The sequence below is a fragment of the Sapajus apella genome, unplaced genomic scaffold, assembly GCF_009761245.1.
Source record: "Sapajus apella isolate SASKATOON/1434 unplaced genomic scaffold, GSC_monkey_1.0 scaffold56, whole genome shotgun sequence".
Lineage (NCBI taxonomy): Eukaryota > Metazoa > Chordata > Mammalia > Primates > Cebidae > Sapajus > Sapajus apella.
This window is the reverse complement of record NW_022436996.1, coordinates 13,998,177-14,016,991: the sequence shown is the minus strand read 5'-3', so window position 1 is coordinate 14,016,991 and position 18,815 is coordinate 13,998,177. Positions and strand designations below refer to the sequence as shown.

Here is an 18,815-nt window from a genome sequence, read left to right as displayed (position 1 = left end):
AGTTGCTCAGGAGCAAGAGAAACCTGAGGATGGTAGAGAGAGGGAGTAAATGAAGAAAGAAGATTCCGAACGAGATAGCATGAAATCAAGACTAAAGATCATTAGTAAATAACGGGCACCTGCCTGTTCAGGCGCTCCTGCAGGAACTTTGGTCCTTCAACTCCTTTAATTTCACCCGGGACCCTTCAGCTGGACAATATTAGGCACATCTCACACATGAAGAATATGAGACTCAGAGAGGCTAAGTATCTTGCTCCAAGTCTCAGGAAGCAGAAGAAGCAGATGTGGATACAAAACAGGAGCTGTTAGACTCTGCAGTTCACATTTGCTCTGCGATGAGACACTGTCACTCATTTGTAATGTGACAAGGACAATAGTGGAGAGATGTGTGGGGTGGCTGAGAGTAGCAGCGAGTCATGGGCTTTCAGGGTCTCCAGGGACGCAGAGGAGCAAAAGATGTGGGGAAGATCACCACATCCTTTCCCTCACTAATAGGTCAGCTCTCTGTGAAAATTAAGGGTAATAATCACACTACAAATCCATCATCTAACAACGATGGCGCTTTATAGGTGTGTGCCAAGTTAATGGAAAGATGTCTAATTCAGATGCAAATCTGGCATCTATTCAACAATAATTGACAGGTTTTCTTTTAATGAAATGTTTTTGAGGTTTAAGAATTTAAATTTGAATGTCTCTTTGAGGCAATCAAATGTATTCCCAGGCTCATTATGATTTTAGAAAAGCACCCTGAGGGTGAAATGTAAGAGGAGGAAATTTAAGAGAAGGAAGGTCTTAAGAAGAACATTAGGGAGAGGTTAGAAAAAATGGATGTAAACTGTGAAAGGAATGAGCATTTCTGGAACTATATATTTTGCTTAATCCTTTATCAAATAAGAGACCTGAAGCATTGACAGTCTTTCCCTTGTAGGTAAGAGATCCCGGTCTGTCCAGGCCTGTTTCTGTCCTCAATGCCTCCTGCCTTCTTTCTTTCCTACTTTTCCTTATTGTGAACACTGCAATAAAAGGAAAGCTCATGAAGAGGCAGACATGGAATAAGAAGGAATTGGTTCTAATTTTTTCTTTTTTTTTACAGTGTAACTTGTTTGATGTTCTAAACTGATGTGTAACATCAGTTTTCCTGACTAGCACTTGCTGAGCAAAAGTAAGGAGAAGGGAATCTCCATTCCAATGTACATTCAAGTGAATTCATATCCTCTATGTCTTGGACAATGAAGAAGGGTCCTTAAACACCTGCTTTCTTTTCCTCCCTTGTATCTGTATCTAAAAAGTTTAAGCATTCATATTCATATTTGTTTTCTTTAGTGGCTCTTTTCAACTTGCAACAGCAGCAAGTTGAAAAGAGCAAAAATAATAATAATAATAATAATAATAAAAAATAAGAGACCAAAGTACAATTATAATCTCTACCCCTACCCCAACCCAAAGAGAGATCAAAGGCTACCCAAAAGACCAGTGGGCCCCAGGATCCTCCAAGCATCCAGGCCATCCCTATATTCTCAGATATGTTACAGGTTGTCTCCAATTTTATTTGTATCTGAATTTGTGGAGAGGATGCAGGGAAATCATGTTTGTTGGCTTACCTGTCCCAACACAGAGATCCTGTTACTACTAAAACCCATGATTCTACAGTTGTACTACCAGTACAAAGTTCAAAAATTACTTCTCCCACATGCTATCTACGTTTGATGTTAAATGTACTCATGAGTTATGTAATAATGTCCTCTTATATATATAATGTTTATCAATAAAACAACATCATGAATCTGCCTAATAAAATCAGGTTTAAACCTAGGTTTCCAGGTCGATATTTCCTCAAAGCCTTGCTTCTTCCAAATCTCTCCTTTTGTGGTAGATTTACACATTTCATCAAGATAGGTCTAGTTGACACATTTAAGGTGATTCTTTAAGTTACCAACCATATTCTTCTTCATTGCTTATAATTTTACCTGCCATTGTCATTTGCAATTCTCTCCTTGCCCTGGAATCTGAAGTAAGTTGGTAAAGATGTAGAATTCCTAATGTTGCAATGCGTATTTCCAGGATTTAACTGGCTTTCCTGATATCAAATTGTGTCTTTTAAAGGCCATAACTTGTCTCCCTGATGCAAAGTAGGTATAATGAGTGTTGGGTCAAGGCTATCATTTTGGCCAATAAATGATCTGAAGTACCTGCCTAAGGCTGGCTGGCATATACAGAATGCATTCAAACAAGTTACTCTTATGATTATTCAACAGCTTCTGTTTTTTTTCTGACTCCCTTCACAGATTAATAATCCTTGAATTTTTTAAATGGGAAGAGATAACGAGACTTGGGTGAGTGAATTTATTCTCCTTGGCCTGTCCAGTGACTGGGACACTCAGGTCTCCCTCTTCGTCCTGTTCTTGGTCATGTATGTGGTGACCGTGCTGGGGAACTGTCTCATTGTTCTTCTGATCAGGCTGGACAGCCGACTCCACACTCCCATGTATTTCTTTCTCACCAACCTCTCCCTTGTTGATGTCTCCTATGCCACAAGCATAGTCCCTCAGCTACTGGCGCATTTTCTTGCAGAACATAAAGCCATCCCATTCCGGAGCTGTGCAGCCCAGTTATTTTTCTCCCTGGCCTTGGGTGGAATTGAGTTTGTTCTCCTGGCAGGGATGGCCTATGACCGCTATGTGGCTGTGTGTGACCCCCTGCGATACTCAGCCATCATGCACAGAGGACAGTGTGCTAGGTTGGCCGTCACATCCTGGGTCAGTGGCTCCATCAACTCTCTTGTGCATACCACCATCACCTTTCAGCTGCCCATGTGCACAAACAAGTTTATTGATCACATATCCTGTGAACTTCTAGCAGTGGTCAGGCTGGGTTGTGTGGACACCTCCTCCAATGAGGTCGCCATCATGGTGTCTAGCATTCTTCTTCTGATGACACCCTTCTGCCTGGTTCTTTTGTCCTACATCCGGATCATCTCCGCCATCCTAAAGATCCAGTCCAGAGAAGGAAGGAGGAAAGCCTTCCACACATGTGCCTCTCACCTCACGGTGGTTGCCCTGTGCTATGGCACAACCATTTTCACTTACATCCAGCCCCATTCTGGTCCCTCTGTCCTTCAGGAGAAGTTGATCTCTCTCTTTTATGCCATTTTGACACCAATGCTGAATCCTATGATTTACAGCCTAAGGAATAAAGAAGTGAAGGGGGCCTGGCATAAACTATTAGGGAAATTCTCTGGGTTAACATCAAAGCTGGCAACTTGACTCGTGAGCATAACTCAGAGAAAACAGCTTTGCCTCATTGTTCTCCAACCAATTCAGATCTGACAGGCATAAACTATGTTGCCCTGGCAACCAGGAAGGAGATGACATAACATGTACTGAGGATGTTATGTAGGAGGCTGAGTGGTTGAGTTGGATGGGGTATGGGAGGTGGGGGTATTTTTATGAGCAGTGGAGTTAGATACTGCTGTTGTAAAAATTCTCACACTTCCTCCACCTCCACTCTTATGGCCTGATGATAACTGAAAAAAATTGTCACATCGTTTATAATCATAGACCTATTCATGGCTCTTACCTTGGACCACTGGTACTTACGCATCCACATTTTATAAAAGGTTATGGTGCTTCCATTGAAAACAAAATGTATTTTTACATTTGAAGACTCACCTTAAATAATGTGTAGTTTATGTCACCACATGCAGTAGTTGTGTGAGTCAACATTCTGAGAAAAGTGTTATTGTCAAGGCTGACTAAAACGTTTTTGTGCAGGACCTACAAAATGTGAACATAATGTCTTTTCCTGAGTGCCGGAGGTAATTCAGTGGAAAAATATCAATGGCTGTTTGTACTAAAGACTATTATTGACCAAGAAAGTTAAGCTTCAGGCACTCCTTGCCAGTATCCAAACAGTTTGAGAAGGATTTTACTGCTTATATATCATTTAAAATATTAAAAATGATCAATCTCTGAAAAATCTGTATGCTCTTTCTCCGAATCTTTAGAAACACAGAAAAAAGCACACAAATTATGAGATACTGTATAAAATGTCACAGACATAGTTAATCTAAGGACAAACTCTTCAGCCAAAGTCAATGAAGGATAAGATCATTTAATATGAATTTTGGAACATCAAGAAAAATCAGTCAACTGTGCAAAAGTTACCCTAAAGTCTCCATGTTGAGAACTTCTCTTACCCCCGTCTTCCCCACTCTCATACACACAACAGAGCCATGGGCGAACTTACACACAACAGAGCCATAGGTGAACTTTTGCTAATCTTGTAACCTGGGCTTGTCTGAGATTGGACCTTCCTTTGAAAAGAAGCATAACTATGTAAAAGAAGGAGAAGACGTAATTGAAAAGGGGAAAAGGAAGGAAAGAATATGATAATAGCTGGTCTTCCTACTCCCTTGAAGGAGTCAAAGTCCTGTAATCCTTTTGTGTCTTCTTTAAGTCTGTTGATTTGGAGTTCTTACATTTGTCAGCACATTATCATAGAATCTAAGCGTTCAAACAGTGTTGAAGACATATAACCCAAAGCCCGTTTGACATCTGAATTTTATATGAATAGTAATACAATCTTAAATTTTGCAAGATAGGCAGGTATCCTGAAAGATGACAATGCTGGCAAATTAAATTTGTATTTCAGGTATTATCAGTGGAGTATCTATTCTGTGTCCGTATCAGTAAATGGTTGTTGGACACAGTAGTCAATATGACAGTATCCTGACAAGAATAATTTCACATAGTAAGGATGACAGATAATGGAATAATGATAATGCTTTGTGGTAAGTATTACAGTGAAGGGAAGCCCACTGGGGATGATTGCAGAAGGCTTCTTATAAAAGGACCCTTGGGTTGAAACCAGAAATGTAAGAACAAGTTGTCCGGATGACAAGAAACCCAAACAAGAAACAACCTCTACAAAGTTGTAGAGATGTGGACAAGCATGAAAGTTCAAAAAATGTTGGAAGTTCAATTTCAGGGCAGAGTGGAGTGAGGAAGTAGTGGGGATAAAGCAGGCGGGTTAGACATGGTCGGACCCTGGAAAGTGTCAAATGTCTAAGTATTTTTTAACTTTGTTCCGATAGAAAACAATAATCCGTAAAGAATGTTTAGAAGGGTATAGATTGAAAAGATTTACATTTTAAAAATATCACTCTGGCAAATGAGATCATGGAAGGAAAGATCAGAGGCAAGATGACCAGCCTGGCTGCTGGGTCTGCTTGGGTAATACTCTTGAGACATTAGAGAAATCTGAATTAAAGTAGATGCAATGGGAAGGAAACAAGTAAAGTAGTGTCATTTAAAAGTGATGTCAGCTAAAACACTTCATCTCCCAGATTGGAAATGCCATCTGAATCTCATTCCTCTTCTAAAATATGATGATGCTGTCTGAACATTCTGTAAATTGTGTACGAAACTGGAAAATTTACCATCATGAACATGCCTCATATAAAATGGTATGGGAAAGAGATAAGAAGAAAGTAATCAAAAATATAAACGTATACATGATATATCAAGGAGGAAAATACTTGAAGATGCTGTAGCTTCAGTTCTGCGAGTGGTCACGTGGTGATGGTGTTTGTGACCATCCCACAGTGCTTCTCCATCAACCATCCCACAATCCTTTGCCTTCAAACCATTCCTAAGCATGTTGGGTTCTTCCTGGAAAGATTATCCAAGTCTTGATGTCTCGGGAAGCAGAAATACTGAGAGTGGACATTAGGTATGAAGAAATAGACTATTATAGTCTCATATTCTGTATTAGTCAGCGTTCTTAGAGAGAAATAGGACTAATAAGATAGATGAATATATAAAAAGGAGTTTATTATGGAGTATTGACTCAAGTGATCACAAGATGATGTCCCACAATAGACCATCTGTAAGCTGAGGAGAAAGGAAGCCAGTTGGAGTTCCAAAACCTCAAAACTAGGGAAGCTAACGGTGGAAACTTCAGTCTGTGGGTGAAGGCCCAAGAGCCCCTGGCCAACCACTGGGGTAGGCCCAAGAGTCCAAACGCTGGAGATCTTAGAGTGGAGTCTGATGTTTGAGGTCAGGAAGCATCCAGCACAGGAGAAAGATGGAGACCAGAAGACTCAGGAAACCTAGTCCTTCCATGTTCCTTTGCTGGCTTTTATCATAGTCGTGCTGGCAGCTGATTAGATGGTGCCCACCCAGATTGAGGGTGGGTCTGCCTCTCCCAGTCCACTGACTCAAATGTTAATCCTCTTTGGCAACACCTTCACAGACACACTTAGGAACAATACTTTGTAACTTTCAATCCAATCAAGCTGATGGTCAATATTAATCATCATATATTCTGTCTATTAAATTTCAATTTTTATCTTTTTTATTTGATAGACTTTTAAATTTCAAGGCTGCATTTTCTCAGTAACTTAAATTCTTCATAAATTAAACTAGTTGGATCACCTTGACACTACACAAATTTCTAAGTCATAGCTGCTTGTGAAAGACATTCCCAGTGGAAGGCATGAACATTCTCTTGATACCGGAATACAAAATAAGATGCTATTCTAAACTTCATTGTCTAGTTAGTCATTAAATAGAAAAAATTTAAAAAGATACTGAGAACTATTTGAAAATAAAATATTTTTCATTAGTTAAGAACCATAAAAACACCACTGAAGGTTTTCCTTAAAAATCCAGTACATCTAAAAATTACAATTTGTTCAAATAAAAATCTAAATAAGACCCAAATATTCCAGTTGTCCATTATGGCCCTAAGGATTCTTTTATTCTATCAATTAATAAATTTATAGTAATTTAGCAATCTACAAATTCTACAATTTTACTGTTGGAATTATTTTTTAAATAAAACTGCATTGTTTGTTCCTGTTAGATTTTTCATACTGTCTAGATTTTTTGATAACACTCTTATAGTGTAATTTTACATGTTATTTTATTTCTGTATCTCTTGTTTAATTCAGAGGTTTTATCAAATTTATTTATTTTTCTGACAATAGTATTTCATAGATTGTTACATGTACTTCTAGCAAGAAGCACACAATGTTTGTAGTAAGAATTTACATTACTATACATTGTGTTTCTTTTTTTCTGGGGATTATTGCAGCTATTATATTGCATAGGTCAGGATTTTTCAAAAGCAACAAATATCTACTGACATTTTGGGCTGAAAAATTCTTTGTTATGGGGGCTATTTTGTGCACTGTAGGATACTTAGCAATATTCCTAACATCTGCCTACCAGATGGCCTCATACTCCCTCCCCATGAGGCACTGGTAAAATTACCCCTGGTAGAGAAGTACTGACCTAGCTCTCTTAATTTATTAGGGGTTTCAAGATGGTGAGAGTCTATCATCCTTTTCTCTTTCTTATACAAAATGTGTTTATGAAGAGAAACGTCCTCCTCATCACTGTTTCATCCTCCTGAGCTATAAGTGGTATGAGAAAGGCAGAATAATTTTTTAAAATTTTTTCCTCTTTCTTTGCCATTTTTAAATACAACAAATGAGGTGAGGTTTTTTCATTATAGTTATGAACTCATTCATGTACATTTATTTATTCAATGTGTCTTAATCCATGGCAATGATTGTCTTTATTGATGTTCCAACTGCCCCATATTTGGTGAATGTGAACCTATTTTAGTTCCTTATTCCTGCTGTAAAAGCAGGAATTCCACAAATTCCACTTTATTTTACAAAGTCCCACAAATTGTGTGACTCAAAACAATACAAAATTATGATCTTACATCACAAAGGTCAGAGTCTGATATGGGCCCCCTCATCAGCATTCTTCATTTGAAATGGGGTTTTTCATGTCCAGCATTTCCATTTGATTCTTCCATACAGTTTCCAATGTACAGTTCAGATTCCTCATACATTTATGGAAGCTGACTATCTTTTCCACAGGATCTGTTAACTTATTAATGAGAGTGAGTTTAAGCCCCTGTGTGACAGTTTCTATATATAGGCCATATTTGAGTCTGATGGTGTTAATTCTTTTGTTCAGTGACAATTTTTTTCCAGTTTTTTCCTCCGATTCGTTAGATTAAAAAATTCTGTGTGTATAGGATAATTGACTCTGAGAAAAAATAATAGTATGACTTGAAATGGGCATGTCTCTTTTGCTTGTCCTTCAGTATTTTTTTTTCTTTTCCAACTTTTATTTTAGGATCAGGAGGTACATGTGAAGGTTTTGTTGCAAAGTTAAGTTGCATGATGTTGAGGTATAGGGTGTAACTGAACCCGTCACTCAAGTAGTAAGCATGGTACCCAACAGCTAGTTTTGCAGCCCTTTCCCTCCTCTCTTTCTCCCCTTTATACTAGTCCCCACTGGCTATTGTCCCTTTTTATGTCCATGTGTAAACAATGTTTAGCTGCAACTTATAAATGAGAACACGGGGTATTCTGTTTTTACGCTAGCTTGCTTAAGGTAATGGCCTTCAGCTCCATCCATGTTGTCACATAGGACATGATTTCATTTTTCGTTATGGCTGCATAGTATTCCATGGTGTATATGCACCACATTTTCTTTATTCAATTCATCATTGATGAACACCTAGGTTGATTCCATGATTTTGCTATTGTGAATAGCACTGTGATGAACATACAGGTGCATGTGTCCTTTTAGTAGTTGGGTACACACTCAGTAAGAGGATTGTTAGGTTGGATGGTAGTTCAACTCTCAGTTCTTTGAGAAATCTCCAAATTGCTCTCCATGTTGGCTGGACTAGTTTACCTATCCATAGACAATGTACAAATGTCTGTTTTTCTCCATTGCCTTGCCAGCATCTGTTATTTTTTGACTTTTTAACAAAAGTCATTCTGACTGGTGTGAAATGTATCTCACTGTTGTTTTGATTTGCATTTCTCTGACAATTATTAATAATGAGCATTTTGTTCATATGTTTGTTGGCCACTTGTATGTCTTCTTTTGAGAAATATCTGTTCATGTCCTTTGTTCAATTTTAAAGAGGTTGTTTGCTTTTTGCTTGTTGATTTAAGTTCCTTACAGATTCTGGATATTAGACCTTTGTTGGATGTGTGCTTTGCAAATATTTTCTCCCATTCTGTGTATTTTCTGTTTACTTTGTTGATAGTTTCTTTTGCTGAACAGAAGTTCTTTAGTTTAATTACATCCCATGTATCCATTTTTGTTTTTGTTGCCAATTGCTTTTGAAAACTTAGCCATACATTCTTTGCTAAGGCCAATATCAAAAAGGGTATTTTCTAGGTTTTCTTCTGGAATTCTTATAGTTTGAGGTCTTCCTTTTAAGTATTTAATCCACCTTCAGTTAATTTTTGTATATGGAGATAAATGGTCATTCAGTTTCATTGTTTTGCATATGGATAGTCAGTTATCCAAGCACCATTTATTGAATTGGGAGTCTTTTCCCAATTGCTTATTTTTGTGAAGCTTATTAATTACCAGATAATTATAGATGTGCAGTTTTATTTTTGGGTTCTTTATTCCGTTCCATTGCTTTGTGTGTCCGTTTTTATACCAGTATCATACTTTTTTGGTTACTGCAGTAGTATATTATGAAATCAGGTAATGTGATGCCTCCAGCTTTGGTGTTTGTTCGTTTTTTCTTAGGATTGCTTTAGCTATTTGGGCTCTTTTTGTTTTCCCTATGAATTTTGGAATAGTTTTTTCTAATTTGAAAAATGATATTGGTAGTTTGACAGGAATAGCATTGAATCTATAAATTGCTTTGAGTAGTATGACCATTTAAACGATATTGATGTTTCCAATCCATGAGCATGGAATGTTTTTACATTTGTGTTGTCTCTGCTTTCTTTGAGCAATGAATGAGATTGAGACACAAAAATCCATGCAAGAGATCAATGAGTACAAAAGTTGTTTTTTTGAAAAAATAAGATCAATAGACCACAAGCTAGATCAACAAAAAAATCAGAAGATCTAAATAAGCACAGTCAGAAATGACAACGATGACATTACAACTGATCACATGTAAATAAAAAAGAACCACAGAGACTATTATGAACACTTCTATGCGCACATATTAGAAAATCTGGAGAACCTGGATAAGTTCCTGGAAACACACAACCTCCCAAGATCTAGCCAGGAAGAAACTGAAAGCCTGAAAAGACCAATAATGAGTTCTGAAATTGAATCAGTAATTTTAAAAATCTGTAAATAAAAAAAAAAGATGTGAACTTGATGGATTAATAGCCAAATTCTATCCTATGTAAAAAAGAACTGATACCGAAGAAGAGACCTCACTTTAACTCATTTTACAAAACCAGCATCATCTTGATACCAAAATCTGTCAGACACACAACAAAAAAGGATAAGTTTGGGCAAATATCACTATTGGATGATGCAGAAATCCTCAAAAAACACTAGCAAAACAAATCCAGCAACTTATCCAACAGTTAATTCATCATGATCAAGTAGGCTCTATTCCTGGTATGCAAGGTTGGTTCAACATATGCAAATCAATAAATATGATTCACCACATAAACAGAATTAAAAACAAAAGCCATATGGTCATCTCAATAGATGCAGAAAGATCTTTTTATAACATCCAACATTTTTTCATGAAAAAAAACCACCCTCCACAAACTAGGTAAAAGAGACATACCTTAAAATAATAAGAACCTTCTATGACAAACCCACAGCTTACATCATACTGAATGGGCAAGAATTGGAACCAGTCCTACTGAGAACTGGAACTAGACAAGGATGCCCAATCTCACCACTGCTCTTCAGTATGGTACTGGAAGTCCTAGCCAGAGCAATCAGGCAAGAGAAAGAAATATAAGGCATCTGAATAGGAAAATAAGTCAGAGTATCTATCTTTAGTGACAATATGATTCTAAACCTAGAAAACCCAAAGGACTTTGCCAATAGGCTACTGGAACTGATATGCAACTTCAGTAAAGTTTCAGAATACAAAAATTAATGTACAAAAATCAGTATAGTTTCTATATACCAATAGCATTGTGACTCAGAGCCAAATCAAATGCACAAGCCTATTTGCAGTAGCCACACACACAAAATAAGATGCCAAGGAATATAACTAACAAAGAGGTGAACAATCTCTACAAGGAAAACCACAAAACACAAAATCCTGCAGTGTTGTGTTGTGTGTGAGTGTGTGTGTGCGGGGGGTGTCCAGGGGATGTGGGAACCAGTGGCATCAGGGAATGACCTGGGTTTGAGTTTTGGTGTTGCTTATCCTCAGTGCACCAACACGTCCAAATTTCTTTAGTATTGAGCATTGCTTGTGCTTAGAGTGGAGAGTTAATTGTTGGAGGGTTTTCTCAAACATTGCTGTTCCACCGTTAGTTTGAAGCTCTTACTGTGAGACTCCACACCAGACTATGTCTTTCCACATGCTGCTTTTTGTCCATGATAAGCCTAAGCAACAATACATGCTCTTCAATTCTTACTGTCCTGGTCATAGAGAATGAGGATTATGCTTTGTTATTCTGGTTCTATCTCAGTCAGGCACATCATTTGTTCCTTGTCCCTGGGTCACTGTGATCCAGCCTCCTTCCTAGCCTTAGGAGAAGGTTCATGGTCTGGACTCAGGGCTAGAAAGTGTTTGTTTATGTTTATTTGCTTTTTCCTTCCCTCAGCAATGAGTCTTCCTCTGTCTGTGGGGAAAACGGTGCCTGCCCTTCCTCCAGTGAGTGGTTCCAGGTTTTGAACCACGCAGGAGACAGACTTGTTAGGAGTGAGTGGGCTTCCTGTCTTCCTGCAGCCACTATTTCTGCCCTCACTTCCATCTGCCTCAGAAAGGAGGCTTTCTGTGGTGCTTCAGCCTCCCACAAGCATTCTCATCAGGGCTATCCCAAGTCTGAGAATAAAATATTGAGAATAGGTGTAAACTCCTCATTTATCTGTGGCTCCTGGTACTCACAGTACCTCACACTTCACCTTCAGCAATTTGGCAAAGCAGTTCTTACTAGCACCTACGATGGCCCCATTTTCCTCTCACACTCTGGCCCAGGTAACACAGAGTTCACACCCCATGTTTTTCTGGAGTTATCTGTATTTCCTCAGATTTCATGCTAGTTAGTTTCCTGCACCTCAGCTCCCTTATCAATTCAAGAATAGTTGTGGTTGTATAGATTATCAAACCTTTTCTTGTTTCAGGATGGAAGCAATGCTCTTTCCAGCTTTTTACAGCCTAAGTGAAAGCTAGAACAAGCTCAATTACCTATTTTCCCTTTTCAGTAGACTTTATTTTTAGAGCAATCTTACATTCGTAGATACAAACATTTAACAGGAAGTACAGAGAGTTCACATATACCCTCCCCACCACCACACTGCCATGCATAGTCTCCTCTGTTATCAGCATCCTTCTTCAGACAACACATTTTCAATTACTTTTTAAGGTCAGTTTTAACAGTGTAAGTGGGAAAATGTGTGCCAAGGTTAAGCAAAGTAAGCTGTAACAATGGCAAATAATGCTTTTTAGGCCAAGGAATTGCAAGCCAAACAAACTACTTCTCTGGAAGTAGCTTACTCTAATTATATGCATAATTCCTAGGAGGAAGTAATTTGTTATATTCGTTCTATTTTTTATAATACCAAGCGTATGAATTGATAGTAAATATTAGTGTGCTTTTGTGAATGCTTGTTTGAAGGAATTTCTAGATAGACAACTATGAAGTGATCTTCAAATTCTAGATAGACAACTGTGAAGTGACCTTAAAAAATAAAGTAGACAGGTAGATGGCGGTGCTGAGGAATTACTGTTATTTGACTTTGTAGATGAATAAATAAATAGAGACGTGATTCACTTAAGGGTGCAATCACCCTTGATTGGATAAAGAATGTATCAGGCAATGATACTACGCTTGCGTTATCTCAAAATTGTATGAAATCTTTTTATATATATTAAAAAATTGAAGAGGTATTTAAAGTTAATCCTTTGTATTATTTTGGATAACCTTCTTTCTTTCTTTTTTTTTTTTTCACAGTAAATCATAAGATTCACTTTTTCTACATCTTATTTGAAGTCTTAAATCTTTTTATACAATGATATTATTTTGGAGCTTAAATAGTACCATGAGACATGCTATCCACGGACTCTTGTAAAGTTCACAGCGGCCCATTATATTCTTTGCATATATCTCAGCAGAATAAAGCACAGCTGTTCTGTCTCCAGGAGAAATAAGAGAATTCTGGAGCCAAGGGAGAGGGTTTTTTGTTTGTTTGTTTGTTTAACTGATATGAATATAGGCCTATTCACTGCTCACTGAAATAGGTACATTGAGGGACAAACGCCAGATTTGGGTTATAGGAGAATATGCTAAAACCCTACCAAGAAAGCTTCTGTGAATTTTTTTTAGAGTGACCTAAGGCTTTAGTGGAGTTCTGGAGGAAACAGGGATAGAAAAGAACAGTCTTTCACAGGAAAAATAAGAGTGGCATGGAGGCCCTGCCCTTGAGAATTGGGAATGGTGCCTGCAATTAACATTCTAGTGCATGAAGCTCCTGAGGGGAATCTACCCGCTCTGCATCGCCAGTACAGTCACTACCGCACTTCATTACTTCTGTGTGTGTCAGCCAATTTGGGACTACCTGTAACCTTCCTCCTTAGTTTCCCTCAAATGTGTACTAGTTCCAGGTAATTTCCCAAGAGGCCTGGGACACTTAACCTTTATGGCTCCCCACTTTGTTGGAGGGAAGCCTTGCTTAGAAAACAACTTAATCCTAGATTGAGATAGATATGTCAGTTGGACGCACTGATTAACATTTGAGGGCTCATAATAGAGCTGTCATCAGAGAGTGGGTACAAACAGAGGTAAAGAGGGTCAGAGATAGTACAATATGATTTGTTAGGAAGTTTGAATCAGAAATATTCAGAAATATAAACCATGAATGTGAAACCTTCTTATCTTTTTTTTTTTTTTCACCCAGTCTGGAGTGTAGTGGTGCCATCTCAGCAACCTCTGCCTCCTGGATTCACGCAATTCTCCTTGCCTCAGCCTCCTGAGTAGCTGGGATTACAGGTGCCCATCACAACACCTGGTTAATTTTTGTATTTTTTAGTAGTGACCAGATTCTGCCATGTTCACCAGGCTGGTCTTGAATCCCTGTCCTCAGGTAATCTGCCCAGTTAGGTCTCCCAAAGTGCTGGGATTACAGGTGTGAGCCACCGTGCCTGGCCTGAAACTGTCTCATCTTAAGTATTGTAACAAATGTAGAAAAATAATTTTGCTTTCTGAAAGCCAGATGCTTAGGTACATTTTTGTTGTATGGGTTATTCAATATTAGACTTTAGTATTAGCAGAGAAAAAAAGGAAGGGTGAAAACTGAGGTTGGAGAAGAGAATGATTATTAACTAAAATAATAGAGAAACCATGGATGAATTCTGTATCATTTTTGGGGAAGACACTTAGGTGAGAAGGCTAGATTAAAAAAAATTATGAACATGTTGTAGGAGTATATTACCTTTCCAGAAAAGAAAAATTGTAAATTGTTTTAAAGTCTCTCATCTCAATTATTTTCCTAAGGGTGTGTATAGTAACTGTTTCGGCTTTCTTTTCTTTCTTTCTCTTATTTATTTATTTATTTATTTATTTTTAAAGACAGAGGCTCTTTCTGTTTCCCAGGCTGCAGAGCACTGGCATGATGATAACTAACTGAACCTTGAGTTCCTGGGCTCAAGCAATCCTCCAGCCTCAGTCTCCTGAGTGGCTAGGACTATAGGAATGTGCCACTATGGCCAGCTAATTTAAAAAAAAAAAAACACTTGTTTTAGAGATGGGGTCTCACTATATTGCCCAGACTGGTTTTGAACACTTGGCCTCAAGCAATCCTCCAGCCTCAGCCTCTCACAGTGCTCGGATTACAAGCATGAACCACCATGCCCAGCCTGATTTTCTTTTCAATGCAAAAGAAAATTAAATGTAAGATGATTAAATGAATTGTTCAAAGTTAAAAGGCTCTCCAAATGCAAACTGACCCAGGATTGAGGTCTCCTGACTCTCATTTCAGGGTTGGTTTCTCTCTAATGAGTTTGGGGATTGCACAATAGAAACTTGCTAGAGTGAGGAAACTACACTGGAAAAGAATATTCTGAGATATGAGGGACAAGGGATCTAGAGAAGGTGGAGCACAAACAGAATGAGACCATGATAAATTACATCTCTAAAGGCGACCGTCAGAATTGCATGTTTGAGAACTAGGTCTCAATAATTGGATTCAGATTATGTGAAAAGTCCGACAACCAAATCAAGACAGGAAGTAGGTAACAAGGCCCCAAAGAAGAAAAGTAATTGACCTCTCAGGATATAAAGCCATCTTGGGGATGCTGTCTACCCAGTGGCACTGGGTTTCTCCATTCCCAAATTCTAGGAAGATAAAAATACTCCTCTGCAGGTTGGATGTATTTAGTGTATATCAAAACCAAGTGTTCAAACACAGGTCAGATGAATCTTTCACTAAATGAAAATGCCGCTTCCACTGAGAGCCCCGCTGTGCAAAGGTATGCTTCTTGTTTATTTAGACCAGCATGGAAGAGAAATAGCTGTAGGTTGTGTGTCTTATCGTCATGTGCTCTGCTTCTGTATTCAGGGCTCTCTCTCAGCCGAGGTTGTAAAGGACTCCAAAAGGAGGCCACATATGACAAAGACTCAAAAAAGTGTTAGGAAAGATGATGCACAAATTTTCCCAGGAAGAAACCTTTTGGCCTTTTATTCCTTATCAGTGGGGCATCGAACACGTAATGATGTACAGCATCATCTCTATTCCATGAGTAAGCCTCACCATGCCTGACTATGTTTGAAATTGGATTCAAGGCTTATCCAAGATTGTATCCGATCACACCCTCTTTGAATTGACAAGGAGAGTGGAAAGGATTATGATTCTGAGCTATTTCTGGAGAATGAGTCACTGAGGAGTCCTCAGAGTGTACATAGCTCCTGAGTCATTCATTCCAAATCAGCACTTCGCTCTCTCTATTGCGGGGGTAAAGGAAGAATATAACATACTGAAGCAGTCAGCCAATCAAAGTGAAACATCATCTTAGATAGTTTAAAGTGTATAATATACTCACTGGATGGGGTAGGATAGTCAAATGTGCACTGCCTGCTACAAATGGAAAAGGTACCTAAGGGTCAAGTCCTAGATACTTCCTTGTAAAAGTAAATCAAGCATTTTTGAGTGTTAGTCCATAAACTAGCAATGGGATTTCAATGCAATTAAAAAAAAAAAAAAAAAAAAAAAGGAACAACAGCATGTGAAGACATTTCCAAAACCAGGAATTATGACCCTATCTGTGTGGCACCAACATAGTGAAAAGTTCTGCCAATGTCTGGCTGATTTTGACTATGGGTGCAGTTTCTCATCTTTTTCTTGAACAGATGCTCAGAGTTCCTCCATCTTATCCCTTCTATGAGAGCAGCAATAGGGGGAGGATGTGGTAAAAGGCTGAAAGGGAACTTTAGGTGAGAAGTCATTGTTGCCTTGGGCTGTACCCTTTCTTCTCAGCATTCTGCAGTGCTGTACAGACTGGGCATGGATGGGACCCCCATCTTGGAGATCAACTATTCAGGGTTAAAGAAAATTCTAACATACTAGTTGGCAGGATGATTCCATAATTTCAAAATACCTAATGTTTACAGCAAATATTAACATATATCACTGCCTAAGAATTTACTGTAACATGTTTAACTTCACTTAAGATCTGGCCTTTCCTGATGTTCCTTTTAAGAAGGGGAGAGGAAAAGGCAATTTTAGAACAAGGGCCACATCTGCAGGAAGGCAGCCCTGCATGTAGAGAGCTGCAGAGACTGACATGAAGCTTTTTGGTTCATAGATGAGGAGTTAGAATAGAAATTCAGAGAAAGAAAGGCAGGAACATATAAAGCCCAATTTTACCTACCCCATCCAGATAAAGGCTAGTCCAGGTTTGAACATTTGCTAGCACGATTCTGTGAGTTTTTCACTCTTCATCTTGTTTTAGTGACATACATTTTCAAGTAAAGATGCTATAAAGTAGTCGTTGATTAAAACAATATGAAAAAGAGTAGTGGGTGAATTTATTAAGACAGAATAGATTGAAAAATAACCTTCATTATAATTTAGATTCAACTCTTATAATAAAGAAAATACAGCAGTTGCTATGAAATCAATGAATAGATTTGCTTTATTTTTTAAAAACAGATTGATTACAACTTTTAAAAATTAGGTATATTGTATCATCTAAAGAGTTATGTGAGGAATTGGAACACCTACTTTTTATGTTCATTTCTTTTTCATAGACAGAAAAACATTTATGAATTTTTTTTTCCTACCTCACTGGGTGGGCTCGGATAATCAAATGTGCACTGCCTGCTACAAATGGAAAAGGCATCTAAGGGTCAAATCCTGGATACTTCCTTGTAAAAGTAAATTGAGCATTTTTGAGTGTTAGTCTACAAAGTAGCAATGGGATTTCAATGCAATTAAAATTGAAAAAAAAATTAACAGCAGCACATGAAGACATTTCCAAAACCACAAATTATGGCCCTATCTGTGTGACACCAACGTAGTGAAAAGTTCTGCTGATGTCTGGCTGATTTTGACTATGGGTCCAGTTTCTCATCTTTTTCTGTGATTTTCTCATCATATAAATCATTTATGAATATTTTTCTGTCTATGAAAAAGAAATGAAGACAAAAAGGAAAATAAAGGGAAAGTTCTGGATGATGGGAAAGGGCACATGGAGGTACCTTAAACTAGAGCCCCATAAAGGTAATATTTTAAATGAGTGATTTGATCTTTGCTGTCAGTTAAAGCACACTACTCTTTTACTTTCTTTTTCAACTTTCATTTTAGGTTTGAGGTAACAAATGTGCAGATTTGTTACATGGGTAAATTGTGTGTCACTGAGGTTTGGTGTACAATTGATTTCATCACCCATATAGTGAATGAGCATAGTACCCGAAAGGTAGTTTTTGACCCTCACCCTCCTCTCACCCTCCATCCTCAAGTAGGCCCTCCCACTTATAAATGAAGAACATGTGATAATTGGTTTTCTGTTCCTGTATTAATTTGTTTAGGTTCACAGCCTCCAGCTTCATCTCATGCAGAGAACTTGATTGCATTCTCTTTTTTTTATGGCTGCATAGTTTTCCATGGTGTATATGTACCACATTTTCTTTTTCTGATTCACCATTGATGGGCATGTAGGTTGACTTCACGTCTTTGTTGTTGTGAATAGTGCTGTGATGAACATACATGTGCTTGTGACTTTGATCTGAAAGGAACAATTCAGATTCCTTTGCATACATCCAGTCATGGGATTCCTGGCTCAAATGGTAGTTCTGTTTCCTTTCAGAAATCTCTGACCTGGTTTCAACAGTGACTGAATTAATTTGCCTGAACCCTGACTTTTCTTGCAATTTCAGTACCATTCATAGCTTCAGCTCTAGTTTCTACTCATATATGATATATTGTAAAGGATCAGTGTAGCTTGAGATACTAGTTCACACTAAGTTCAGGTACTTCATATTACAAACTTTTAATTTAGTATTATTTCAACCTTAAACATGTCACAGAGGGATCAGTGCTTTACATAAATGTAATAACTTTCAGATGTTAGTGGCAGACATTGCTTTAAGGACATAATTTTACAGGAATATTTCAATTACATATATAATATTATATCATATATTGTTTTCTAATTATTATGGCCACAGTAATTACCCTAACTTCCTCACCATTCATAAAACAAAGGCTAGAGGAAGTCCTTCCTTCCTGGTGCTCATGTGTAAGAAGATGAATCACAGGGTATGTTACTCTTCAATATCATGTTCTGAGCAGGCAGCATAGATTGTTTTTTTCTCGATAGACAAAGAAAGC

General features: G+C 37.9%; 1 protein-coding gene across 1 annotated transcript; it reads left to right on the top strand.

Annotated features, from left to right (window-relative positions):
• The first annotated feature begins 2,309 nt into the window (after positions 1-2,309).
• On the top strand, positions 2,310-3,263 carry LOC116527926 (olfactory receptor 2F1-like). Its single transcript, XM_032245144.1, has one exon. The coding sequence runs from the start codon at positions 2,310-2,312 to the stop codon at positions 3,261-3,263; it is 954 nt and encodes a 317-aa protein (XP_032101035.1).
• The last annotated feature ends 15,552 nt before the right edge of the window (positions 3,264-18,815 follow it).

What these genes read in the sequence shown, in the direction of transcription:
- LOC116527926 (XM_032245144.1), top strand. Translation starts at nt 2,310, where the DNA reads ATGGGAAGAGATAACGAGACTTGGGTGAGTGAATTTATTCTCCTTGGC.